Genomic DNA, 17,084 nt, shown 5'->3' with positions numbered 1-17,084 from the left:
GGGATGGGGGAACACAGCCCTCACTTCAGCCTGGGGGGGGGTCTGATGGTCTCCTGTCCTCCAGAGGTCCTCCACTAGCAAGTACCACTACATCGGCAGCCCACTGGATTCAGACACCGAGCCCATGAACAAGAAGGAGAGGGGCTCCTCCAAAACCTCTGTGTACTGAGGGCTGCTCCAGGGGCACGGAGAGGAGGAGGTAAGGAGGGGCAGCAGGAGGGAGGTGCTCGCAGATGGCGCTGCAATGCCTTGATGTGCAGGGACAGATCCATCTGGGGCAGTGTGTCTGTCCCCCACCCAATTTTACCTCCCTCAGAGAAAATGGGATGGAGCTTTGCCTCCTGTTGGGGAGGGGGATTCCAGCAGCCCTCATAAAGCCAACAAAGAGGCAAGGTGATGATTGGGTGCCAGCTCCATGCAAAGCATTGCATCTACCTGGGGTGGGTGGTGGATGGATGCGGTTTGGGGGTTGACAGCTTTAATGGGGTGCTCATGGGTGGCTGCCCCATGGAGTTTTCTCCCCACAGGATCCCTGATTTCCCCCGTGGACGAAGCACAGAAGCAGTGGGCTCAGTGTGATTGCGCAGCGGGGGGGACGTGAGGATGTGCCCCACTCCACATATTACCTCCATGAGGAAAACTTGACTCTGTCTCTCCTATTTCCTTTGTCCCAGTGCTCCACAGGTGTCTCTTTGGGATGCTTTGCAAATGAGGCTTCAAGATTTGGGGTGCTGGGGCCAGATTTGTAAATGTAACGGCGGAGCAGGGGCTGATGCATCAACCCTGTCCTCTGCCAGCTCCTAGGGCCTTAATGAGTAGAAAGTGAAAAATCACTACTCAGAAGGGTTGGAATGAGCCGTGCAATTAGTTGACTCAGGCTGTCCAGTACTAATGAATAAAGAGAGGCAATTATTCGGGGAAAATTAAAGGTCTGTGGCTAGGAGCTCATCTCCAGATGATTTGAAGTCGACAGTGACATTCCTGTGGGTTTGAGGGGACCAGAAATGCCCCTCAGCACTACACAGGAGGTTTCAGCCCCATCAGTGCAGCTTGGCCTGTGCCCTAGCTTGCTTTCCCATTGAAAAAAGGGAATCCCTGCCCTTCTTCTCTATTTTAATTTTAATTTTAGGAAAGCTTTTGGTCTCTGTAATCACCCTGCAGAGGGAGGCATGGAGGATGGGGAGCGGGGCTGCCTTCCCCCTCTGTGCTCAGCAGAGGTGTTACTCCCCGTAGGGAAACCAGTAGAACAATAGTGAGGGAGGAGGGCTGACACTACAGAGATTGATCAGGTCTGTAATGTTTGTATCTTCAATCTTCGTCTCTGAGCTTTTGGGAAGTCAGGGTTTGACACGTAGCTCCTGGTAAGGACTCACTTTGCAATCATTTAAGCACAAGGATGAATGTTTTCTGCAGTAAGATATTTCCCCAAGCCAACATGAGCAGGATTTGGTCCTTCAGCTCTTACTGTGCCCATAGTGTAAATATCCCAAAGTTTTTTTTTGGTTTTATTTTTTTGCCCTTTTTTTTTTTTTCCTTATTCATAAATGTTTGTAACACCTTAAAAAAAGGCAATAAAAGAGGTACAAGAGGAAGCTGTCTGCTTGCCGTGAGTCCCAGCAACCAGCAGCTCAATGCTGCAGTGCAAACACTATGGAGGTGGGGCAGCCCAATGGGGATGGGGCAGGAGCACAAAGCCCTGTAGGGTCCGGGGTGGTCTGGGGTTGTTGAGAAACCCTGGGTGCATGGCAATCAATGGGATGTGGAGAAGTTTTTGGGTTTTCTCTGTCACTTGGGGGGGAGGGCAGAGCTAAGAGAACTCAGCAGTGATCCACATCGACTGCAGCCAGAGCGTCACAAGGGCTGAAGGAGAGAAAGGCAGCCCATGCATGGCATGAACACGCATGGGAAGTGAGGATGGGGAGCTTAAGGAGACGCGGAGACAGGAGAGCTCTGGTACACATCGTGCTTTATTGTGCTGCTGGCACCCAGGCTGAGCGCAGCCTCATGGGGCAGCAGTGGGGACAGCAGTATTGCCCCTCAGGAGTGGGGACACACAGGAGAGGGGTCTCAGTCGGGTGCCCTGGGGAGTCAGAGCTCTGTGGGTGCTCCATCACTTCATCTTCTGCGAGGGCAGCTGGTGGATCTGCTGCTGCTGCTGCTGCTGCTGCTGCTGCTGCTGGTGGTGGTGGTGGTAGTGATACTGGACCTGAGGCTTCCCGTGGCAGCTGGAGCCACCGGAGCTGTGACAGCCACCGCTGCCACCAGAGCTGTGACATCCACCACCACCAGAACTGTGACAGCCACCACTGCCACCAGAGCTGTGACAGCCACCACTGCCACCACCGGAGCTGTGACAGCCGCCACCTCACCAGAGCTGTGACAGCCGCCACCGGAGCCTGTGACAGCCGCTGCTCTGCCGGGTGTAGCGCTCCTGTGAGTGGCACTGGTCCTTGTCCTGACGGGAGCACATGGCTGAGTGCTGGGTGTCCTATCGGAGAGAGGGGCTGTCAGGGGCTGCCACGTGTCCCACCACCCCACAGCTCCCCATGCCCTCCCCATTTGCAGCCCCAACCCACCAACGCTACCCAAGGTCTCTGGATCCCTTTGGAGGGCTCTGAGTCTGGTGGCCCCACACCCATCCTTGGAGGATCAGGTGGATGCCACCTCCTCCCTTTCACTCTGCCATCCCAGAGCATCCAATGCTTGCCTTCAACCTATGCTCCATGTCGTCCCCAGAGAAGCTAAACCCATGCTGCTAGACTTACCCAAGCTTGAGAAGAAGGCAAGAGGAGAGAATGACAATCTCCAGGACAGGGGCAGTTTTATAGAGGTCCCAGATCCCTCTGCCCGGAAATGAGACAGCTCTCTGTCACTGCCATCTATTAATTTCATACCCAATCCTCATCAAACCGCCCTCTGTTTACATCTCCTGCCTGACTCATTGGAGATTGGTATCACTCCTTTTTTTATCTGTTTCCTGTGCCACATAAGTATCTAATTGGCAGCCTCACCTGTTCCTAATAGGGAAACCTGTGGGTGCCGGGGTTTCCAAAGGCTCATCTGTTTGGGGTTTGTTTTGTAAATCAAATCCAGGCATAATTACAGCCCCATCCTATGAGGCTCCACTCTCAGAGTCTAATCCCTGCTATTGAGGCGGCCCTGGATATATCCAGAACTAATCCAGGCACAAAGGAGTGTGGAGTTGTTCACTCTTCTCCATTGGGAAGCTTGAGCTCCATTGGGTGCTTGATCTGAACAAAGCTGCTTCACAGAACTGTGGGATGGTTTGGGTTGGAAGGGGCCCCCAGTGACCAAGCAGACCAATGCTGTGGATGCACTCCCCTGGTCAGGCTGATCAAAGCCTCATCCCACCAGACTTTGGGCACATCCAATGACAAGGACATCCATGAGCATCCTGGTCCAGGATTTCACCACCTCACGGTGAAATATATCTTCCTTAAACCTTATTCCTTTCTTAAGACTTCCCGGAATTGCTCTGGAAAGGTGTCCTAGGAGTTTAACAGTGGTCTTCTAGCTTCCCTCCCTGGGCTGTGAGTTTCCCCCAAAGGCACTGAGCTGCCAGAAGGCACTCTTGGTGTTGGCTGGTAGCCTTGCTGTCACTACAAGGGGTCTCAAAGCAAAGCCCCCAACTCCTATCTGACAAAGACCCACTATTTCCATCATCTTCACCATAAGGATGGGAAACACAGATAAATTTAGAAGTGGGAGGGTAGAACCCCCTGGACTATCTGAGCTGAAAGCTGATGTCTTCCCCAGAAAGACTTCAGCTGTTCTTATCTCATGCACTGGGCACTGTTAGTGCTGCTGAGCTTTGGCCCTTTCCTGGAAGCTGCTGGGCAGACGCCCACTGGTGGGTGGGAGCTGCTGGCTGCTGTGTTCCACACGTGGCCCAGCCTGAGCTGGGTGGGATGAGGGGTGAAGTGATGGTCTGTAGGGTGTGAGCGGCTTTGCATCCGATGGGTGATGTCCATCCCAGTGGCTCCTGGAGCTGTCCCTTATCTGAGGGGTCAGTGGGTGGGAGGGTGGCAGAGCTCAGAGTATGAAATGTGGGTTGTGGGTTCTTCCTTAGCTCGCCACTGAAGACATACAAATCCACGTAGAAACTGCTGGCAGAGATTGTGAGGAGCAATTAGCAGCGAGCTGGGCGGGCACCACTGGGAGCTGCAAGCAGATCCATGCAGCTGTCAGAGCACTGAAGGGCTCCTGTGCATCCCTTCCACTACCCCAAGTGATGCCCCGTGACTGCAGCCTGAGAACAAATGCATTTCTGTGCATTTCTTTGCATTGCTTGAGCCTTGTGCAATCTGTTTTTGTCTTTTCCAGAAGGTGTTAGTGGCAGGCTCATCTTGTCCAGGTCAGGGGTGATGTACCGTGCAGGAGAATTTATTGCTTTTTGGGTGGTGATGTCATTCATGTAGTGAGAAAGGACACACAGAGGCATTCAGTGTAACCATGCACGAGGTTTCATAACTGTGTTTTCCTTGCAGTTGTTGGCCTCTCCCACCTGTCAGTTCAGCTTTTAGTTAAGAGCAGAAACGGCAGCAACATGGAAGCAAAGACGCCTCTGTCCTTTCTTTATTATTGTGGTTATAGGAAAAGGGCAACATTAATATCTGGAAACAACCAAATAATCCAAGAGGTAAAGGAAAGGAATGTCAGAACGTATGGCTAGCAAACACTTAAGGGGTTTTCTTGGGATTTTGAGGCATTGCTGCTGGTTCTGGTCACATGGAACAGGCTGTGGGTTATGGCTGCACTCCAGCTCCTTTTCAGCCTTTCAAAGGGCTGTGAGACCTTTGGGTGGGCTGCTTCCAGTCCTGGTTCCAACTCCCAGCTCTCAGTCCTAGTCCCAGTCCCAGTCCCATCTCCCAGTCCCAGTCCCATCTCCCAGCTTCCAGTCCCATCTCCCAGCTTCCAGTCCCATCTCCCAGCTTCCAGTCCCATCTCCCAGTCCCAGCTATGGAACCCCTTTCCTGGTGTCTCCCTGCCTTTCCAGCAGCACTGCCACATTCCATGTGTGCAGAGAAATGCATCCCCCTGTTAAGATATATGACATTACCAGCTCCATAGACCCAACATTCCACCAAAACCCAGCTACATCCCTTGTGTATGAATGAGAAAATGAAGATGGGGAGCTTAAGGAGACGCGGAGACAGGAGAGCTCTGGTACACATCATGCTTTATTGTGCTGCTGGCACCCAGACTGAGCGCAGCCTCATGGGGCAGCAGTGGGGACAGCAGTATTGCCCCTCAGGAGTGGGGACACACAGGAGAGGGGTCTCAGCCGGGTGCCCTGGGGAGTCAGAGCTCTGTGGGTGCTCCATCACTTCATCTTCTGCGAGGGCAGCTGGTGGATCTGCTGCTGCTGCTGCTGCTGCTGCTGCTGCTGGTGGTAGTGGTACTGGACCTGAGGCTTCCCGTGGCAGCTGGAGCCGCCGGAGCTGTGACAGCCACCGCTGCCACCAGAGCTGTGACATCCACCACCACCAGAACTGTGACAGCCACCACTGCCACCAGAGCTGTGACAGCCACCATTGCCACCACCGGAGCTGTGACAGCCGCCACCACCACCAGAGCTGTGACAGCCGCCACCGGAGCTGTGACAGCCGCTGCTCTGCTGGGTGTAGCGCTCCTGTGAGTGGCACTGGTCCTTGTCCTGACGGGAGCACATGGCTGAGTGCTGGGTGTCCTATGGAGAGAGGGGCTGTCAGGACGTCCTGCTTCTGCCTTGCCATGGAAAAGGAATCTGGAAGTTTTATTTATGCGCTCCTCCCAACTCCCACAGCCTCCAAACCTCAGAATCACAGAGCCATACAACAGGGTTGGGAAAGACCTTCATGATCCTCAGGACCATCAGCCTGCCTTACTGAGTGCAGTCAGATAACTTGACGTTAGCACATCACCAATCTGCAAAGCAACTCCCAGCACCTCTCCCCTTCTCTGCACTCTGCTTTCCTGCAGCATTCCCCCTTTGCTCCCTCATCAGCCCATCTCCCCATCAGGAGCACCCACAGGGCAGCCCAGAGCTCAGCCTTCTCCCAACCCTTCTGCCTCCATAGAGGTTTGGCTGCTGCCCTTACCGCACTTCTCTGCAGTGAAGGGACGCAGAGATGATGAGGCTCTCTGGGACCACAGTGCTTTTATACCTTTTACCCACTCCGGAAGTGGAACACCTCCCCATTGCAGAACTCTATCTGCTTATTTCATTCATCAAAGATTTTTTTTTCTTTTTTTTTTTTTCCTTGCCTCCCCACTCTTTGGGTTGCTGTATGACTCACCGTGGCTGCGCTGGGTATCGCCTCTCTGCGTTCGTTCATTCCTGTGCTGCAGAGATGTTTAATTGCCAACCCTCCCTTTGCTGAGCCCCACTGGGGAGTGTGGGTGGCCCTGATTTCCACAAGATGTTTTGGTGTTCACTGCAGCTGGGGAGCACTCTGCCTTTAGTAGGGGAATAATCACAGAATCATTGCACACAGCTATGGAAAGGTCTTGAGGTGCTTTCCATGCCCATAAACCCATGAATGTGTCCAGAAGCACCAACAATGCCTTCTGTACTGCAGACAGCTCTACCCAAAGAGAGGTTTGAGTACAGCCACTGTCAGATGCTTTCTGCCAAAGTCAGCCAAAACGGGACATAACTGGGGAGAAAAAGAGAAAGGGCAGCTCCTATGGAGCTTTGTGTGGTCAAAAAGGTCTCTGCTGCTGTGAGAAGGACGAAAACAGGAATTAGGAATCCAGTTTGGTTCCTATTTTTGGAAGGTGATTCAGTTTGGTTGACTTTTGGCCCGTGGCTGATGGTGGGGTGTTGGTGTTGGTGGCTGTTGGAGGCCATGAGTGGAGCACCCATGAGTGCTGCCCCCGGGACTTTCCCTAAACCTGTAGCAACATCATTTATGGAGCTCTTTTCTCCGCTCCCCAATTACCCTGTAATTTGGCAACAAACCCAAAGGTTGTTTAGACCCACAGGAGCCTCAAGGCCAGGCACCAGGGCTAATTGCAAGCAACGATCTGAGATATTCCTTGCACCTTCCCTACACCTCTGGTGGGCATTGGGGCTGTGCTTCACATCACGGGTCCCATGTTGTCCTTTCTGTAACTATTCCCAGGAGGTATTTTAGGTATTTTATATTTATTATACAGGTAGTAAATGCAAGACTAAAAGCAATAATGCAAGCAGACAGCAGGAATAAGAAACTGCTCAGGTTTTGCCAATGCAAAAGTACTTGGAAAGCATGGAACCACCAGCAATGTCATAGTAGTTCATGGAAGTGCCCATCCAGCCTAATGCCACCTCCTGTAAGGGGGACCTGGTGCCCAAACCTTTGGTTTTGAGATCCTGAGTGGTTCCCAGCACCAGAAAACCTCTGACACATTCACTGCTGCTGGAACGTGGAGGGTTTTTAGAAAGGCGGAGGGCAGGGCTGCGTTAATGAATGAGGCATGCAACCCAAATGCTTCTTTTGTAATGCTTAATTGCTATTACGAGCTAAAACAGTGTCAGGGCAAACCGTACTCAGGTTGAATCCCTTCTTTTTTTTATTTATATTCTGTTCACTCATCAGAAGCAGAAATATAATAAATATTCTCTGTGAAAAAAATGCATTCAACGCAATTTGTTGCTGCGGGCATCGTGCTGTGCTCAGCTCCTCCCATCTCTGTCGATCTGATGCTGTTGGGGGTCAGCAGCCCTGAGCACCTCCAGGTCCTGTGCATGTCCATCTCATGGGAACAGGGCTGCAGTTGGGCTGAAGGCAGAGCTGGAATCAGTGGCTCTTCCAACCAATATCTATCCCCACACCAATGGTGGATGCCTGTGAGCATCGTGACACACTTGGGAGTCATCTTATCAGGGCAACAACCATTTATGTCACAAACGGCAAGAGCAGACCAATAAATTACACAATTTGGTTTAATTACCTGTTGAGAATGAATTTATCAGTTCATCTCGTACCACCGGCATCGCACAACTCCCCTGGGCAGCCCAAGGCTCTCCAAGCACTGCTCAGATTGGTTCTGGAGAGGCTGCCCAGGGGTTTGGCACTGGGAGGAGGGATTTCAACCTCCATCATGGCCCTAGAGGAGTGCTGTGGCCATAGAGTGGTCCCGAAGGCTTGAGTGTCACAGCCAATGGGGTTTCAGTGGGAGATTTGGGGTCTGCAACTCAGTGGGAAGGTGACACGGGAGGGGCTGTGGCTGTGTGAGCCAGACGGCATTTGTACATCTCCATTCTTCTTTATTTCATTAGGAGACCCTGAAGGAAAGGCTGGCAGTGCCTACTCCTCAGCTCTGTGCTAATGGTGTGGCCTGTGGTGCCATGATGTGAAAGAAAAATCATGAACGCAAAAGTCTCATGTGCTGCAAATTGCAATGGATCATTTATTGTCAAAGATGGATAGAGAGAACACAGAACACCGCGCCAGCGTGAACACGTGCAGTACATTTCTGGTGCCCACAGATAAACCCATCAGAGATTCAAGACTGGCCAAAGGGGGGAGGGAAGGAGGGAAGAGAAATGATGTTTTATGAGTGCTGGGAGACATGCAATGATTCCTGAACTTGTGCAGGACAGCAGGTAATATTCTGGTCACTTCATATTTGAGGATACTTGATAAATTTGCTGTTGGCAATCTTGTGGCTTTCCATGGCAGGATCCCCCGCTGCTCCCATGGCATCCAGATCCACTGCTCCTATGGCATCCAGATCCACTGCTCCCATGGCATCCGGATCCACTGCTCCTGTGGCATCCAGATCCACTGCTCCTATGGCATCCAAACCCACCACTGCTGCTATGGCACCTGGATCCACTGCTCCCATGGCACCCAGAGCCCCCGCTGCCCCCTCCACACCCCTCACTGCTGTGGCATGAGGACTGCTCCTGTCGGTGGCACTGGTCCTTGTCCTGGCGGGAGCACATCTTCGCAGACCTGCAGGAAAGACCATCACCTTTGAGTCTTGCAAAGGCAAGATTATGGATCAAGAACAGATGCTTATTATAGGCCTGGTTCTTGGAATATGGATTAAAATTAGCAGTGCTCATTGCCCTCCATGCCCTCTCTTGGGCAAATCTTTCACCTCAGTGCTTAGCAAAGACAGAAGGTAGATGTTAAAGCACTCAGGATGAGTGAGAAGTGGTAGCCAGACAGGATCTAGAGCTTGACTGGAAGATTCTCACCATCGGCAGTCTGAAGCAGTAAATTCTGAGTTTTCCTCACTTCTCTCTATTATTTACATACAGGAGAAGATAAGGAAGACATAAGGAATAAGCAAATGCATCAGAGAGAGAAGTGGGGACGAGAAGGGCAAGAGAAGGCCAAGAATTTGAGATACGGAAAAAGCTGGAGAGCACGTAAAGCACAGCACTGTGAGGAGCCAGACTTACTCTGTTCAGTGGGAGCACAAGAGGAGAAGTGAAGATGTGAGAATGAAGAGAAATGGTTATGAGGTCTTTTATAGGGAGCTGGAGTTTTTCCTCCGGAAACAAGGTGAGCTCCAGCAGGGGAGACTCAGTGGTTCACCACCGTGGGTGCTTTGCTAATTGGAGTTTTTCCTCTCTTGTTTTGACTCACCCTGTCACGAATGGATCAATATCCTGTCTTTGGGATCACCATTCCTTGTGTTACTCCATAAAAATGCTAATTGCCCTCCACGCCTCCTGTTCATGTGCAGGGATGGGAGGTTCTGGATGGGCTTGCTGCATTCCCCTGAAGTATCCGCCTAACACGAAGCTGCCATGAGCCCACGTGAGAAATGTGAACACATAGGAATGAGGGAAATGGGGTGGGATGTTGGATACGGGATCCTCTGAGCTGCCAAGGAATCCAGCGAATAAAAGGGGCCTGAAATCAGCGAAGAACTACATGGTGATGTGTAGGAAAAAATGAGCGTGTTTCAGCAGCCTAAGAAAAAATTATGTAGGTTGTGAGTGGGCGAAGGAGGCAAAGGGAGTTAGGAATGCAGGTATGAGCACACGATGGGAGGTGAGTGCAGAGATGTCCTGTCAATGAGAACATCCTGCAGTGACCCCGGGGCAGCAGGGCCAGCCCTGGTGGGTTATGAAAGGAAAGGAGAGGCCTATGGGGTCAAAACCCATCCCTGAGGTTTGGGGCTTTGGGGTGGGAGGCTTTGAGGCAAACTCCCACTGGACGCAGTTGGAGTGATGGGAATGGGGCATGCAGGCAATAGGATCTCAACTGGGGCATGGGAGTAGGATAAGAGAATGTATTTCTGAGTAAAACAGTGAAGAAGCACTAAAAGGAGTGCTGTGATATTGTTAACTCAGTCCTTCTGACCTGAAGGAGAGCCTTTAACCTAAACAGAGGGAATTGAAAGTCGTATGGGAGACAGAGAGCATCCAAACAGGAGGGTCAGACATCCATCCCATCCCTGCAGTGGGATGCTGGGACAATTCCCAGTATCGATACTGGTCCCCTTTCTCCACTTTTAACTGTATTAAAAGAGGGAAGGAATGTATTGTGATGTTTCTGGGCTCTTCCCTCTGTCCTCCATCCCCACCTGTAATGGGGATCCTTGTCACTGCCCATTTGGAGCTCTGCTTTGGGGAGGAAAGTGGCTTTCTGCCTACAGAGAGCACCAGGCCTGATCCCAGCCAGGACTCTAGAGGCCACTGTGATATTAATAATAGCACAGATTGAACTGAAATGAAACAGAGCTTGGGAGATTCATCACTGACCCACGGAGCTGAATCACCACTTTGCAAAGACCCATGAGCAGATCGGAAGCTGTCTGGAGATATTTCACAAACAGCAGAAGAATGAGGATTCTTGTGAAACTAGTATTCACAACGGGGCACTAATTACACCCCAGATCATCCAGATGGTGACAAACATGTTTATCACTTCTCTTGACGATAGAACACAGCAGGGAGGATGCTTAGACATTGCAGACCCATAGTCCTGACCCCATGGTGGGTGCCTGTGACCCACACAGGTATCAGGTGTGCAGCACCTGAGTTTTGGGAGAGGCTTCCCTGAGTCCCTTCGTGTTGTCTAGAAGTTGTTTCCATGCATAATTTGTTCCGTTTTTTTTTTTTTTTAAATGAAAGAAATTGCAATTGTCTTAATACGAGTCTCAGCAGCTGGGTTTGGACCATGGTTTCTGAGTAGTTTGTATGTGGCCGTGATCCTTCTGTATTTCAGTTATTGGTTTTCTGATGATGAAGATGACGAATGAAGTACAGAACAAGTGTGGGACCTTGGGAAAATCTGTGGGAAACCTCCAAATTTCTCACTGATTTTTGCCTTGGAGGGAGCAATCCTCCAGCCCTCCTTATCCTTTCCCAGCAGCACCAGAGGGATACAGAGGTGGATTTGGATGCTGTGGCTGCAGTCCTTGGAGCAGTACTTGGTTTGGGGACTGTGTGCTCTGTAAGGTGTCCCAGCATCACCTTCACATGAGGAAAAGCCCAGTGAGGAGGGCTGCATGTTAAGAGATCCATGTATGCATACATAAAAACGCCAGCCCAGGAAGTGGTACCTGTATTAACTTCTTTTCCTCTCCATGTCGTGCTGCAGGGAAATCTCCATTACTGCTGCTGGGTAGCTGGTTCTGTGATGTGTCACATCCTGCAAGCTGGGGCAGGCAGGAGGCCGGGGCTGGGGACCATGGAGGATGGAGGCTCTGGGTTGGGTGAGGTGCAAGGATCCACCTGGAGCCACCTGGAGTCCCCTGAGAGCCACTTGCAACCACCTGGAGTCCCCTGGGAGCCACCTGGAGACACCTGGAGTTCTCTAGGAGCCACTTGGAGCCATCTGGAGTCCCGTGGGAGTTGCTTGGAGCCATCTGGAATACCCTAGGAGTCACCTGGAGCCTCCTGAGACGCAGAACCGTGAGTCACCGACACATCCCTGCTGTGTTACAAGGATCCTCCCAGAGAGCTCCTCCTCACCCCACCAGCCCTAGCCCTACTGGGACCTCAGGGTCTTCTGCCCAGTTACAGAGATCCAATTCCCCCTCAGTGTCAACCACTGCTATAATTTGAAATTTCCTTTGACTTGTGTTCCTGGCCAGGTCGTTCCCATTCTTCCCCCAGGACAAAGGCTCCATCTCCTTCAGCATTCCCTCTGGCTCTGCCTTTGCTCCCAATTCCTTTCCTGATCTTTTCCCCAGAACTGATTTTGGAGGCTTGGCGATGTAAATCAAACTGTGCCCGCTGCTCTCTCAGGGAATTAAATGATGTGTCAAGAAGAACCTTTCATTTTTACCTCTCTGATGCAGTCTATGTGGTTTCTTAAATATTAGTATATTAGTATTTAATTGCTGGGTTGCACAGAGTCCGTAACAAAAGCTGTTGGCTCCATCTCAGCAGGAAGCAGTGCCTTAGGAACAACTTGGCACCAAGTGAGACTGACCAGGAATCTCCAAGCCAGGGAGAGTGGGGATGCTGCAGACTTCAGCTCCCACCACAAGAAGGGGCAGAAGCAATTTAAAGAGACAGAGAGATGATTCGAAGAGTAGAAAGCATTGATACGAGGTGGTCATGAGCTGTATTTTTTTATTGTCTCTGTACCAGCCATGAAAGAACGAAGGGAGGTGAATCAATCACAGCACGAGGGTATTGCAGTATTACATGACTCACAAAGACAAGGAAAACACTTGGCATTGCACACTGAGACAGTGGGTTACGTCTTCAAATCACATCACGAGCAACATGACAGGAAGAGTGGAAATCTCCAAGGACATGTGGAACACCAGGGCAACACTATGAGAAGTTTTTCACTCATCCCCACTCTTTGCATCCCTTACTTTATCTTCCGGGCTGGTACCTTGCAGACCTGCTGCTGTTGCTGGCGGGGGATGCACTTGGCCGTGGGCACTTGCTGCACAGGGGCTGGCATGGGGCCGCACTGTGGGATGCACTGCACCGGCTCACTGCACTGTGGCTGCTGAACTGAACTGTGGCATCCCCCTCCGGAGGAGCCCTGGCACCGTTCGGAGCACACCGACCTCCCATAGCCCTGGCATCCTCCAGTTGACCCATAACTGTAGGTGGGTCTCCTGACACAGCTCGAACCACCACCTCCATGGCACGAACCCGAGGACCCCTGGCACCTCTCAGAGCACACCGACCTCCCATAGCCTTGGCATCCTCCAGTTGACCCATAGCTGTAGGTGGGCCTCCTGACACAGCTGGATCCGCCACCTCCATGGCACGAACCTGAGGACCCCTGGCACCTCTCGGAGCACACTGATCTCCCATAGCCCTGACATCCCCCCGTTGACCCATAGCTGTAGGTGGGTCTCCTGGCGCAGCTGGACCCTCCACCTCCATGGCACGACTCAGCAGTGGTGTAGCCTTGGCATCTCTCAGAGCAGACCGGCTGCCGGTAGCCGTAGTGCCGGTAGTTGTGCCCTCTCATGCCCTCCACGCCTTCGCCGTCGCACCGTGAGGAGCAGCAGTTGTTGTAGCCATAACGGAACGGTGTGCGCCGGGTGTCCAGCCAGGACCCAGCAGGGTCATACCAGGTGGAGTTCAGGTTGAAGTAGGACTCTCTTCCGGAGGAGTAGATCATGTTGGAGTTGCAGGGAAATACCTGAAAAACACAGATAGGTCTTCATTTCCACATCCACTCTTTTTATTTAGCTTCCCATGCATAGCCCAGCCCTGCTTGTCATCAAGACCGGATCTGAAAGACATTCTCGCTATCACCCAATATTTCCAAATCCTCTTCCTGACCTTGCACTGATTTTTTAATCTCCCGGCATAGAAGCAGCCATAAGGTGCTGCAGCACACAGTGGAACTGCTGAAAATCCCACACCCACATTCCCCAGTAGCTTCCCCTCTGCTTAGCCCCTGGTTAAGTGCAGTCCAAAGGAAGGCTCTTGTGTCCCCACTGCATGACCTCCTGCATCCCAACCACCTCAAACCTATCCCAGATGCTCTGAGCTGCCTTACCCAAGTGATGAGGGAAGGCAGACGCAGACCAGGGGAGCAGATTGTGAGAGGCAAAGGGACGGAGCTCTTTTATAGGGTTACAGATCTTCTCCCTGTAAATGAAACACACTGCAGGAACGAGGACTAAATTATTTATTGACTAAACATCCCTTCCATTTGGATGCTGTTCCCAGGACTTGGCATGTTCTGCTTGACTCATGATTCTTGATAAGTATCTCTTAATTATACCACAGTTACTGAGAAGTGCACATAAAGGAACTGCAGTGCTCAAGCTCATATGGGCTCTATGAGGCAGGTAATAACGCACTTATTGCCCAGCTGAGAGAACCGAGACACTGAGTGGAGGCTGATGGGTGACCAATGAGTCAGGAGCCTTCATGCGCACAGTGTTTCTGCCCTGGCATTCCCTCTACTCCCCATAGGGGCACCTCCAGGTGCCTGAAGGACAAATAGGGACTGGGAACAGCCAGCACTGAGTCACTGAGAGCAAACCATGCCGATGGGTTTGGTGTTGAAGGGACTGATTTTGTGGATGGGGAGTGAAGTGGATGGAGCCCCTTCCATTTCTTCCCGGCTCTGCAGTGCCCTTGGTAATCCCAGCTCTGGGCAGAGGTTCCCGTAGAGCTGTGATGGGAGGAGGTTGGGAAAAACGAATGGACTCAGGGAGGGATTTTGGAAGTTAAAGCTTCAGTGGAAGTGGGATTTCCTTGGAGATAAAAATCAATCATGGTGGTTTTCTGCCTAAAGTAAATGTGTTTTTTTCCCTCCTCTGGTTTTCCTTGGGGTTGCTAGGGACATTTGGGGCTGTGACTGGGGGCAATACGAAGAAAGAACACTGTGTATGAATGCATTCAGGGAAAGATTTGCTGGTAAAGCAGCACACTAACAGTGGGTGAAGAGCCGGATTGTGCTTCCACAGAGTGAAAGCATTCCTGGCATGCACAGACACACCTCACGTGCTGGGACACATGCCTAATTATCATGATTAACATTTCCATGATGGATGGCGTCCCGGTGTGGTGTTACTGCCTGGTTAATGGGGTGGTAGCAACACGGGGAGCAAACAGCTGGTACTAGGGTCACTCAGTGGTGGGGTGTGTGACGGACCATGGGGAGCTCTATCCATCGCCCCTCTGGTGGGTACCACCATGCAGGGGAGTACACAGCACACAGCTGCAGCTCAGCCCAATGAAACAGCCGTAGTTGGGGCTGAGGTCCTCATGTGTGAACTCAGATTCTGTTTTCCACTTAACAGATTTCCTTATGAGAACCGTAATGACTTTTAATATCTGTTCATCGTAATGTTGGGGGTAAAAGAAGAAGGAACCAAGACCAAAATTCAGTGGAATTTTGTCAACTTTATTATTGAATACACAGGGAGAAAGTCAACTTGCAAGAGTCTCCGCTGCTCCTGCCCTCACAGTGTGTGCCTTTTTCCAACCCTTGTTTGGAACAGTTCTGAGATTATGATGCACTGAAGCTGTGAGAGAAAGAGCACTTGTTATCAGCTGCCTGCACCTCCTGGTGTTCATCCATCATCTGGATGCTTGTCTTCCCCCCAGGGGGGAGCCCCAGGAGCAAAGTAGGGCTGGGGTGATTGAGGTCTGTTCTTTGGTGGAGAAAACCCCTGGGAATTTCATAGCATTGTGGAATGGTTTGGGTTGGGAGGGACCTTAAAGATTAACAGATCCAACCCCCTGCCATGGGCAGAACACCTCCCACCAGGTCGGGCTGCCCAGGGTTCCATCCAGCCTGGGCCTGAGCACCTCCAGTGATGGGGCATCCACGTCTTCCCCAAGCAGCTGTGCCTGGAACTGGATTTAGAGTGTTGGTGCCATCACAAAGCAGGGGACCATGTCCCTGAAATCCTCGAAGTGTGCAGAGCAGCAGCCAGAAAGCAGAAGTGGCAGCACCAGCAGCTTGGGCAAAAAGCAGAGCACCTCCACGCCGAGCTTGGGGGCAACAGTGTGGAGCAATGCGCTGGCGTGGGACCCCTCCTCATTTCTTATGCTGAAAGGGTGGCAAGATCTGCACTTGCTTGCACTGGTGCTGGCCAGGATGCTGTGGCAAGGGCACAGCAGTGGGGCAGCAGTGCTGGACAGGAGGATGGCAGTGCTGGACAGATGGACGGCAGTGCTGGACAGGAGGACGGCAGTGCTGGACAGATGGACGGCAGTGCTGGACAGGCGGATGGCAGTAGGGGATGGAGGGACAGCGGTGCTGCAAGGGTTGAGGATGCAGTGTGATGGGCTCCTCGGAGGGACACTGCTCCACTCTTCTGCGGGGCTTAATGCAGCCATGGTCCTCGCTCTGCAGTGGTGGTCGGTACTGCTGCAGTGGCCGGCGGTGGATTTTCACTGGTGGGCAGACGGGCTGCACAGGGCTCACCTCCACCCGCCGTCGGGGTTTACCACAATCCCAGCTGTGCTGTGCTGGGCAACAGCCGCGGGGCGGGCAGGGCTCTATGGGTTGGCAGCCCTGTGGCACGCTCTGGCAGGACCCCTCGATGTCGTGGCTGAGGCTGCTACGGTCGTGGCATGGAGACAGATCTGGGATGCTCACGGGGCTGTCATGGCAACCGCAGGTTGCATCATCGTTGCAAGCATCCAAATCGTCTTCGCCCTTACGGTACTGCATCGTGCAGCAGAGATGGCCAAGCCCTCGGGGATAAACAGGCTGGGAAAAAGAAAACAATGGAGTTTTGCATTTGGGGGCTGTTTCTATGCAAAAATTAGGAATCTGAGACAGCAGGGGGAATCCAACTCACCCTGTGACCGCTGGCGTGTGGCTGAGCAGTGTCCAAGTCCTGAGGACCGCGCCGGAGCCAAAAGCTTTTATATACAGTTGTGTTCTCCTGGCAGTGAGACATGCCATGGGAATTAATAGCTGAGCACTGAGTGCCACTTCTGCATGGTTTTTTTTTTCTTTTTTTTTTTTTTCTGGCACTTACTGTTGGATTAATCACCTGCAATTAGCATCTCCCTTGCTGTAATGTCAGCGTAGCTCTTTGCATATGCATTGGCCATTATCTAATTAGTTCTCCCATCGGTCATGCTCAAATAGGCTGTTACCTAATGTACGTCAGATGGGATATGGGATAAGGATACCTGGAATGCCGTGATGCTGACTGATGTTGCCAGAAAGTCTCGT

General features: G+C 51.9%; 4 protein-coding genes and 1 pseudogene across 4 annotated transcripts; all 5 read right to left on the bottom strand.

Annotated features, from left to right (window-relative positions):
* Positions 1-1,955: 1,955 nt before the first annotated feature.
* LOC116217657 lies at positions 1,956-2,925 on the bottom strand (annotated as a pseudogene).
* A 2,278-nt stretch (positions 2,926-5,203) lies between these two features.
* Positions 5,204-5,702, bottom strand: LOC116217662 (keratin-associated protein 5-4-like). Its single transcript, XM_031557583.1, has one exon. It carries the CDS (start codon positions 5,690-5,692, stop codon positions 5,345-5,347), a length of 348 nt encoding a protein of 115 aa, XP_031413443.1. The 5' UTR covers positions 5,693-5,702; the 3' UTR covers positions 5,204-5,344.
* Positions 5,703-8,536: 2,834 nt separating this feature from the next.
* Positions 8,537-8,935, bottom strand: LOC116217660 (keratin-associated protein 6-2-like). Its single transcript, XM_031557581.1, has one exon. The coding sequence runs from the start codon at positions 8,933-8,935 to the stop codon at positions 8,606-8,608; it is 330 nt and encodes a 109-aa protein (XP_031413441.1). The 3' UTR covers positions 8,537-8,605.
* Positions 8,936-12,544: 3,609 nt separating this feature from the next.
* LOC104916007 (loricrin-like) lies at positions 12,545-13,550 on the bottom strand. The gene has a single exon (XM_031557577.1). The coding sequence runs from the start codon at positions 13,548-13,550 to the stop codon at positions 12,780-12,782; it is 771 nt and encodes a 256-aa protein (XP_031413437.1). The 3' UTR covers positions 12,545-12,779.
* Positions 13,551-15,318: 1,768 nt separating this feature from the next.
* Positions 15,319-16,603, bottom strand: LOC104916006 (carboxypeptidase Y-like). Its single transcript, XM_031557576.1, has one exon. It carries the CDS (start codon positions 16,569-16,571, stop codon positions 15,933-15,935), a length of 639 nt encoding a protein of 212 aa, XP_031413436.1. The 5' UTR covers positions 16,572-16,603; the 3' UTR covers positions 15,319-15,932.
* Positions 16,604-17,084: the final 481 nt, after the last annotated feature.

The sequence above is a fragment of the Meleagris gallopavo genome, unplaced genomic scaffold, assembly GCF_000146605.3.
Source record: "Meleagris gallopavo isolate NT-WF06-2002-E0010 breed Aviagen turkey brand Nicholas breeding stock unplaced genomic scaffold, Turkey_5.1 ChrUn_random_7180001865607, whole genome shotgun sequence".
In the NCBI taxonomy this organism is placed as follows: domain Eukaryota; kingdom Metazoa; phylum Chordata; class Aves; order Galliformes; family Phasianidae; genus Meleagris; species Meleagris gallopavo.
Note: the sequence above shows the minus strand (reverse complement) of the source record. Positions and strands in the feature narration are given on the sequence as shown.